The sequence below is a fragment of the Protobothrops mucrosquamatus genome, unplaced genomic scaffold (genome assembly GCF_001527695.2).
Source record: "Protobothrops mucrosquamatus isolate PMUCROS unplaced genomic scaffold, P.Mucros_1.0 scaffold4042, whole genome shotgun sequence".
Taxonomy (NCBI): domain Eukaryota; kingdom Metazoa; phylum Chordata; class Lepidosauria; order Squamata; family Viperidae; genus Protobothrops; species Protobothrops mucrosquamatus.
Window position 1 is genome coordinate 1 of NW_015389976.1, and position 9,217 is coordinate 9,217.

At 55.7% G+C, this 9,217-nt stretch overlaps 1 protein-coding gene across 1 annotated transcript in view; it reads right to left on the minus strand.

Annotated features, from left to right (window-relative positions):
• Positions 1-811: 811 nt before the first annotated feature.
• The window catches only part of LOC107298511 (threonine--tRNA ligase, cytoplasmic-like), a 12,053-nt gene continuing 3,647 nt past the window's right edge, over positions 812-9,217 (minus strand). The window contains exons 3-15 of the mRNA XM_015827891.1: positions 8,852-9,042; positions 8,545-8,668; positions 8,102-8,226; positions 7,296-7,413; positions 5,912-5,976; positions 5,304-5,382; positions 4,470-4,616; positions 3,917-4,015; positions 3,515-3,681; positions 2,855-3,017; positions 2,568-2,705; positions 2,131-2,208; positions 812-916 (exon numbers count right to left, since the gene is read on the minus strand). Coding sequence (XP_015683377.1) covers positions 812-916; positions 2,131-2,208; positions 2,568-2,705; positions 2,855-3,017; positions 3,515-3,681; positions 3,917-4,015; positions 4,470-4,616; positions 5,304-5,382; positions 5,912-5,976; positions 7,296-7,413; positions 8,102-8,226; positions 8,545-8,668; positions 8,852-9,042 — 1,599 coding nt within the window. The remainder of the gene's footprint in view (positions 917-2,130; positions 2,209-2,567; positions 2,706-2,854; positions 3,018-3,514; positions 3,682-3,916; positions 4,016-4,469; positions 4,617-5,303; positions 5,383-5,911; positions 5,977-7,295; positions 7,414-8,101; positions 8,227-8,544; positions 8,669-8,851; positions 9,043-9,217) is intronic.

A 9,217-nucleotide genomic window follows, 5' to 3' on the forward strand; every position in this document is an offset into this window, starting at 1 on the left:
GGCATTCCTGCTTGGCGGTTCCTCTTCCCCTGGGTGGCCAGGGGGGCACGGAGGCATCACCCGAGGGAGGGAAGGGAAGGAAAAAGGGGAAGTGGGTCTCCGCGGCCCCGTCTGACGGAAGCGCCAGCCTCTCCTGCGTCGCTGAGGCCCCGCAGGCGTCACGCAGAGCTTCTGCGGTCCCGGCCGACGGCCTGCCGGAGCTGACGTTTTTAGATCATCCTTCTTTCCTTTTTTTTTTTTTTTTTTTAAAAAAAAGGAGAAGGCCCCACAGATTTGACCAAAAAGGCCACTTTCTTCCAAGGCTGGCTACCCGTCATGCCGTTTGCCCCGAGCCCTGAAATTAGGAGTCTGGGCAACTGGCGTAGTTTGATTGAGTCCGCAAGGAGAAGGGCGGGATATAAATAAATAAATAAATAAATGTCTTAGTGGGGGTTTTGTATGGGGTGTTTTAAGAGCAGGCCTGTTATTTAATTTGATTTTAGAACAGAAACTTATGTATATTTATCGTGGTTTTTAGTATCGCCTGTTCCACCGCCCTGAGTCCCGTAAGGGAGATAGGGCGGTATATAAATTTAATAAATAACAATAATAATAAATAACTCAATTTTTGTTCTTCGTTTTTGGAGGGGTAGCCAAAAATAGGGGAGTAAGAAAAAACAACACAGGATTTGGGGATGACGGGAGGGGCCACTTTGCAGAGGAAAGAGCCTTGGGGCCGGGAGGGGTCCCCAAGTTTTCCCAGCTGGGGCCTTGCGAGGGAGGGAGGCAGGGAGGGAGGGGTCCCAGCCAGCTCTGGGGTTGGGAGGGGCCCTCACCCCTTGAAGGAGAGGTCAAAGCGAAGCGGCATCTGGAAGTCCAGCTGAATGGTGGCACACTGGTGGTATCGGCCCAAAGCGTCCTGGATCTGAATGTCCACCTGCAGAGCCAGAGGAAGCACCAATGAGTAAGCCCACGGACTTTGCTCTGCTCATATTAAGCTCCACCGGTTGGGCTGCGAGGAGACAGACCGGCAGCTAAGAAGACACGGGAATCTCGAGGCGGGAAAAAAACCCACGGAAAGATTTAGTCCCCCCCCCTGAGGATTGGGCCCTCTGGCTTCTAAACTCTGCCGCCGCCGCTAAGCCGGACGAGACGGGAGGCGGCATCCGGGCATCGGAGGGCAGCCCAGCCCTGCAGAAGCATCTTCCCCCACGGCTACTGAAATAACAGAAGTTGAACTGGGTGGAGAATCGGGGCCGCCCTTCGCGCTAGTTACCCGGCGCAGGAGGCCCTGAGCGTCTGGGGGCTCGGGGAATCCAGGTGTCGAAATCCAGTTGTGCAATTCACACCTACTGCTCCGTTTAAAGGAAGCAGCTCCAGAGTTTCTGCCTTCCTGGGCAGGGAATTGATTTGGTTCGAAAAAGCTTCGCGTGGAGGTCACGCAATTCGGAGGGGAGGGGGCTGTAAAACTGGGACTCATGAGAACTAGAAACCTGGCCCCGCTTGCTTTCATTCAGCATATGGCTCTACAGCCACCCAATTCCGTGGCCAGAGATAATTCCACCCCCCTGCCCATGTGCCCTGCGTGGGGTTGGCATCAAGGGCCCCCTGAGGTGGACCAGGGGATTCCTGGATGAGACCCATTCAACGGAAAGGAATGCCGAGCGCGGGACCGGGAGAACCTGGACCCAGGTCAAGGAGTCGGCTGGCCCCTCGCTGCCCTTCCAGCCGGCAAAGTCACCACTCAGGGATTTACGAGGCTGAGATCGCTCAGAGTAATCCCGTAAACCTGCAGGGGGGGGCAGAGCAGGCCTGGGGGGGGCCACGCCCAGAGCATAAACGTGGTGACGTCCCCAGGGCGGTGATTCATGCCTGAAGCGGCTTTCTCTGAATCCTGTCCGGGCCTGTCCGAAAGGGGCCATCAGGGCGAGGCAGCGGCAAAAAAGACGAAGGCGATTTCCCCTTCGCAACCCCCAAAGCGGGGGCCGTTTTGGCTGCCCTTCTCCACCCTTCCCACCTTTTCCCTGGGGGGGGAAGGGTGGTGGAGGAGGAGCCCTCGTCTGGGAGTCCCCTGTTAAAATATCCCCCCCTAGCCAAAATGACCTCCATTTTCCGATTCTAGCTGGCCCTAAGCCCTTCCGCCCGACTGACCTTGGGCCCGTAGAAGGCGCCGTCCCCGGGGTTGAGCTCCCACGGCCAGCCAAAATCCCGGAGGCTCTTTTCCAGCAGCTGGGAGAAAGAGGGAGCCGTTAGGAGCCTCCTCAAGGCCGGCAGGCAGGCTGTCCTGAACCCGTCCCGGGTGCCGAGTGCGGGGAGGCGCGAAAGGCCCGTCCCTGGCATGGGCCAGTGGGGAAGCCCAGAACCTCCTTTTAAGGACCCACCTTAAAAGGAAACAGACCCGCCTGCAGAGTGGCTGTGCCAACCTCAGGGAGGGCACCTTCCATGGGAAGCGGGAAGTGAGGCCCCCCCAAGCCCACTGGCTCTCTGCCCCGGCAGCTGGGCTGGAGGGAGACCCCTGGGCCCCTCGCCCCCAAAGGGGGGGACTCCCTGTTAGGAAGGGCGGGTGATGCTGCGGGCACCCATCTCACCTGCTCGGCTTGGTCCCAGAGAGGGGGCTCCCCGAGAAAGTGCTCGGGGCGGGTGGAGAGGAAGAAGCGGAAGGTGAATCCGAAGACGGAGTAAATGGCCTGCAGGAAATCCAAGCAGCCACTGATCTCGCCCTCCAGCTGCATTGGGAAGAGGGGGGGGGAGAAGGGGACTCTCAAGGGCTTGCCTGGGTAATTCCCTCCCAAGTGGGCACCAGGCGTGCCAGCCCCGCAGGGCGAGGTAAAGCTCTCGGTTCAGCCACGCTGGCATCCCGACCAGCCTCCCCCACCTGATCCATGGAACAGAAGATGTGGGCATCGTCCTGCTGGAAGCGCCGGACCCGCGTCAGCCCCGTCAGGGCCCCTGAGGGCTCGTTGCGGTGGAGCACCCCGAAGTCAGCCAGCCGCAGGGGCAGCTCCCGCCAGGATCGGGGCCGGTGGCCGAACATGAGGCTGTCAAGAGAGGGACGATCTCAAGCCCCCGGAAAAGGAAAACGCCTCATCGTTCCCCCGATTCCAGAAGCCGGCGGGATCTCCGGGTCCTCCCAGGGGCCTGGATGTCAACGCTGTAAATACTGTATATTCTTGCTTTGACAATATGCAGAACTGTCTGGTATTTTTATAGTTAAACCAGGCAACAGGGAAAAGGGAGGAGAATAAGGATAGCCCGGGAAAAAAGAAACCTGAAGTAAATCACATCTTCCAAGTTGATTGGAAGATGTGAACCATGACCCTACAAGAAGGGAGTGGGAAATGCTTGGAATGTTATGCGTAACGGAAGAGAAGCAGACCTAAGCATTTCCACCATGCCGTACTGACGTCTCTGTAACCTTAATAAACGCTTTTAGGAGAAAATATGCCTGAAAGACCTTTTCAGTGTTTCGTTAATCAGGCACGTGACGCTGGATTTGTCTCTGGATCTTAAATCTCCCCCGGAAAAAGAACCTCACCAGTGCCCGGGACAGTTCATGGGCTTGAGGGCGAACATCTGGTCTTCCACGGGGAAGGAGAACATGTTCTCGCCGTAGTGCTCCCAGTGACCGGAGACTTCCCACAGCTTCGCGTTGAAGATGTTGGGGGTGATCACTTCGGAAAAGCCCCGCTTGAGGTACTCGCTCTGGAAACCAATGCGCCCATTAGATGAAAAGAGCCAATTTATTTATTTCTTTTTTCTTTTTAATCCAACGGCGAAGACGAGGGGAGGCACCAGCCCAGCGGATCCCTTTTTCCTTCCACCAGGCTGGGCGTTATTTTGTTATCCACCTCTAATGTTCCTCCTCCCACCCACCTAGGGGGATTCTGCTGCATTTTGTCCCATCCAACACGACGCACAGACACACACAGACACACACCTTGATGAAGTCCATGAGGGTGGTGTAGATGTGGGCCCCTTTGGGTAGGAAGAAGCAGCTTCCAGGACTCAGCGGATGGAAGAAGAAAAGTTCTTGATCCTGGGGGAAAAATCGGGAAGAGAGGAAGCAGCTGAGCTGGGAGGATCCTTGCGGGAGGGTTTGATTTCCAAAATTCACCACTGAGAAACCAGGCAAGAACAGATTTCCTCCCCCCCCCCCCCACGGCTCAATGTCAACCCTAAATTCAATCCGGACTGGCAAAAGCCACTTCCTGCAATCGAGGAATCTTATGAAAACTCCCCAAGTTTCTAGTCCTTATGTTCTAGAGAGCGCTCAGAAAATGGCTATTCTTCCAAGATTTCGGCTGCGTGGGCATTGTGATCCTGGGCAAAACCACCCCGGATGGTCCACGAGGCACTGAAGTTTGCGAAGAGGTCCTTGGGCACCGCCAGAGTTTCTCCGTGGCCCAGGGGGTCATCCCCAGGGGGCACGGTTAGAGGCTTGGGGGGGGTGAGGGAGCGAGAGGGGCGAGGCCTGCGCCATGGGCACCCACCTTCCCGATGCGCCGGTGGTCCCGCTGGGCAGCCTCTTCCTGGGCACGCTCCCAGGCGGCCAACTGCTGGGCACTTGGGAAGGAGATGCCGTAGATGCGCTGCAGGGGCTCTCCGGAGGGTCGGCCTTGCCAGGAGGTGGCGGCGTTCTGCAAAGGAAGACGAGGGCGGGTGGCACCCCTGAGGGGGCTCCTGGGGGCTGTGCCAGCTCGGCCAGGGGCCGGCCTGCCCTCTTGGCTTCATCAGCCAGCCCCGGATTTACCCACACAGCATGGTCCCCCAAGGGCATTCTCCCGGGAGGACGGGGAAAGGCCCTGTCTCAATTGGAGAGACTACAATTCCCATCGTTCTGCTTCAGCACGGGGAAAGCCACTCGAGGCTACGCAGACTGCAGAGGGCAAGGAGGGAAGTCCTGCCTCTTTACAAGCCCCAGGAGTTGCTCTGGAGTAAACCGGTCTCCGGGATGTTGGAAGGGTTTACGCCAAGGTCTCAAAATCGGTCACTTTTTGAGACTTGTGGGCTTCAACTCCCAGAATCCCCCCGGCCAGCCATAGAACTGGTTGAGGGATTCTGGGAGTTGAAGTCCACAAGTCTTAAATTGGCCAGGTTTGGAGAGCCCTGGACCAGGACACGAAGTGTATTCTTATTTATTGAGCGTTTTAAACGGCCTGACAGCTGTTTACAAAAACAGGTGACTTTTTCCTACACTTTTAAACTAAATTCCCTTTGCAACGCGGAAGGGCCTGGAACATTTCAACCATCCGCCCGGCACGTGATGGCAAACCACTCGGCTACTTTCGTCCCGGGTGTTTGTGTGTGTGTGTGTGTGTGCAAACCTTGAGGAGTTTCAGGGCTCGGACCTCCCCGCTGTGCCGGAGATGGGGCCCCTGGCAGAGGTCGACCAACGTCCCGCACCTACGCACAGAAAAGAGGAAGCAGGATCAGGCCACGCGGCAGGAAGGCAGGCCGTCTGAGTTCCTCGACGGTTTGCTGCAATACGCGCAACCGCCTCTGTTGCCACCGTTGCAAAATTCACGAGCGTTACAGCTGTCATTGAAAAATAAGTCATCCAAACACTGCTCGGGTTTCTAGCCCTCATGAGCGGATGACGAAACGCGCTGCTGATACCCTGGCAGCATTTGCTAAAGTATATGCCAGGGTGTTTCTGGATATCCAGGGCAAGGTTGCAAGGTGGAGGGGACACCGATGCCCATCAGCCTTCTCCAGGCTCCATCCACAATTTTCTGATGATATCCCTAAGAAGGGCACAACGGCAAAGCCACAGGCCTGTCGGTAACCCCAGCAAGCGAGCCAATCCATAGAGGAAGCCAGAGGCCGGAGAGGGCCAGGGACACCCTCTGGAGTGGCAGATCTGGGGAGGGGCCACTGGGCAGCCACACCCACCCCTTCCCACCTGCCACAGCTTCAGGCAGGCCTGGCTCACCTGTACACCGTGGCAGTCCGAGATGTCACCCTCCGCCTGATGATATCCAGTTTGAATCGGTTGTGCTGGAAGAGAAACCGATCCACATCTTGGGGGGGGACATTTACGACCCCTCCCCACTCATTCATTTTATACAGGGTTGAACAGAAATCCTCTCTGCTCCAGGGTAAATAATATCAAACCCTCCCCAATTTTAAAGAAGGACGACTCGTTTCGGGGCAAACCTGGCTTCTAAGTTGTCTAAAAATGATCAGAACAGCCTGAAAAACGCCCTGGACCCTGCTGTTTTTTTAAAGGGAGCCACCACTTTGGAAAAACCACAGGCACTGAAATAAATCACAGTTAGCAACCTCGCTCCACTTCAAACTCTTGCCAAAGGTTTCCAGGGGCTTTGGAACTCCCTGCCACTAGAGGCGAGGTGCGATCCTTTCTCCATTGCTCTTGTGCGGGAAAGACATTACGATTCAGGCAAAGGTCTAAAATTAGGCCGTTCGGCCTTGCCAAAGTAGGTTACAATTAACCGCTGCGTTGTTTTTGATTGTGCCTTAATTACAGGTTTACCTTCGCTCTTGTGATAATTCAGCAGCTATTTTTATTACTGCCGGTCATCGTAAGCAGCGGTTGTGGAGATTTGTAAAAAAAAACACAACAAGTAAATAAGACTGCAAAGGAATTCTCTGACTCAACCTCTGAAAAATGCTGGCTCATCTGCAGACTGTGGGTAAGTCACCCTTGGCAGCAAAACTGTTTTGGTGGTAAACAATCCTGCTGGTTCAGATCATCGGCCTCCTTCGCTCGACTTCCTGTTTCCCCAAACAGCCAGCCAGCTCTGCAGCAACTGGCACTTGAGGTATACTGCTCCTGACCACAGAGGCTCTACTGGAGACACCGTGACTAAGAACGGCTTGAGGAAGCTGCTCTTCCAGACCTCACAAGCTCTCCTCACATCCTGTAGCGGCCACGCAGCTTTGTTCCCGTTTCAAAAAAATGTGTCAGCCATGACAACCCAGAGCAACCTGTTCCTCTCCCCAGACATGTTAATTTACGGGATTAAAATGTGGGCAGGGAAATTCCAGCGGGGAAGCAGCGGCACCGTCAAAGGCTTTGAAATCCGTCCGTTAAAGCAGAGAAGAGCCCCAGTGTGGGAGGGCAGGAACCCCAAATGCTGAAGCCCCCCCCCCAAAAATGGGCAGAATTGTTTCGCCTGGCGGTTGCCCCCAGTTTAAGAACCTCCATTCTTGGCTCAAAACAACAACAACAACAGGGAATGCAAAACGTGACCTCTGGCCCAAACCTGAGGCTGTCTTTCGTTCCACCACCTTTAGCCTCTGAGGGGGACGGACTACAACTCCCATCAGGAACCCCGGCTTGATGGGAATCCTACCTTGAAGAGCTCCAGCAGATCTTCCCGGGAAACCTCCAGCCGCTCAAAGGGCACCTGGGCCGCGATGGTGGCTTTGCAGAGTTCTTCCAAGGCTGGGAGGTCTTTACTGGACACGTTGCTGGGATGGGAAGATTGGGGGGGGGGATTGTAATAAAACTGGGGGGAAACTCAGTCATCAAAGGAAGAGTTTTCTCGACCGCAATATGGAAGCAGTTCCTCCTCCTCCTCTTTGCCAGGGTCTTTGGGTGCCTTCTTGGGGATCTCCTGGTGGTCCCCCATCCAAGTCAGCCAATGCTGCCACCTGCTGGACTCTTCCACCCAATCAAGAAGCCGTGAGAAACCACACCCACCTCGCAGCACAGCCTGCGAGGACACCTAGTGGGCATTAAAAGCACGGCAGGCTCCCTCAATGATGTGAATGGCAGCAGTGGGGCTGCCCTCCCTCCTGCTGTGGGGGCACAGGGGCAGAGGAGGGGTCCAAGAGCCAGAGCCAGCTCAGTGGGGGGCACTGACAGGGCAGAAAACCCTGGCCCACTTTGTCATGCCAACTTCATCCTGAAGAGAAGGGTAGACCTTAAGAAAAGGCTGGCAAGACGTGCGGGAGGAGCAAGGATGACACAATTTCCATTCTTTTTATTTACAAAATCCTGCAGCCAGAAAGGGCCCCCGAGGCCATCTAGACCAACCCCTTCTCAGTGCAGAACACACAGCAAAAGCATCTCCTCCAAGGCAGTGAGCAAAGCTCACCCCACCTCCTCTCGGAGCCAGTAAAGTCCCGCCAACCCACCCCCCAGGTTCCCACCTACCGTTCCTCGTCCAAATACAGGTCATAGAAGAAGCCCTGCTCGGTGCTGGGCCCGTGACACAGCAGGGCACCGTAGAAGTGCTCGGCAGCCTCGCCCAGGAGGTGGGCGCTGGAATGCCAGAAGAGCTGGGAAGAAATTCAGGGAGAGAGGGAGAGGGTTGGGGGTGCTGATCAGAGTCGGCCTGCTGAGTTAGCCTTTGCCCAGAGAGAACTAGTATGGAAGGACATCGGGGCAACACTGGGCCACCTCCATCCACAGACATGCCGCTTTCTTGGAAGTGCCTCTTCTGAGCTCAGCTGGAAAAGGACCTCATTTTTCCCCCCGGTGGGGGGGGGGGAGAAGCCCTTGACAGACTGAGGTGCTGCCAACTGAAGACTGAACCTGCACCCCGCACCCCCTTTTCTCTTTCCCAAAGAAATCTGCTCCCCCCCCTTGCTCCTCACCTCTTGTCCGGCCTGAGAATCAAACCCCACAAATTCCACCGTGGCGTCACCCTCCAGAGGACGCTCCAAGTCGTAAAGGCTTCCGTTCACCCGTGCCGCCACCACGGCCTTGGCCAGACTCTGGCTGGGGGGGGGGGACAAGGGAGAGTTTAGATTCATTTTGATCCACGAATGATTAAAAAAACAAACAAACAAACATTTGCCCGGAATAAACAAACGCCACTCCACGAGGAAAAGTATTTTTTGGGGGGGAATCTATTTTTTAGGAAACATTTTGCAAAGACCTGCTTCCTTGTTTAAGAGTCACCTGATCTGCAAGGCCAGCTGATAAGGGGTGGTGGTCCATGATTCGCACTCGATGCTTCGGCCGCCTGGCAAGGAAACCAGGATCGGCCGTTTCTCCCGGAGTGTTTGCTCAGCTTGGCGCTCGTCTGCCGCAGCTTTCAGCCTCTGGTAAAACGCCAGGCGCTCCGCAACTTGGGAGTGTAGAGCTGCAGTCTAAGGAGGAAAAAAGAGAGCAGAGGGGCGCACCGTGAGACCCACAATACGAAGAGGAAAATCAGGCATACGTTGGAATAAAGGGTGGAACTGCCACCTGCCATCCCCGTTGTTTTAGGAGGTGACAGGCAGGCATTCAACCGGGAAAGCTGGACCTGTAGGTTGTCTGGATTTT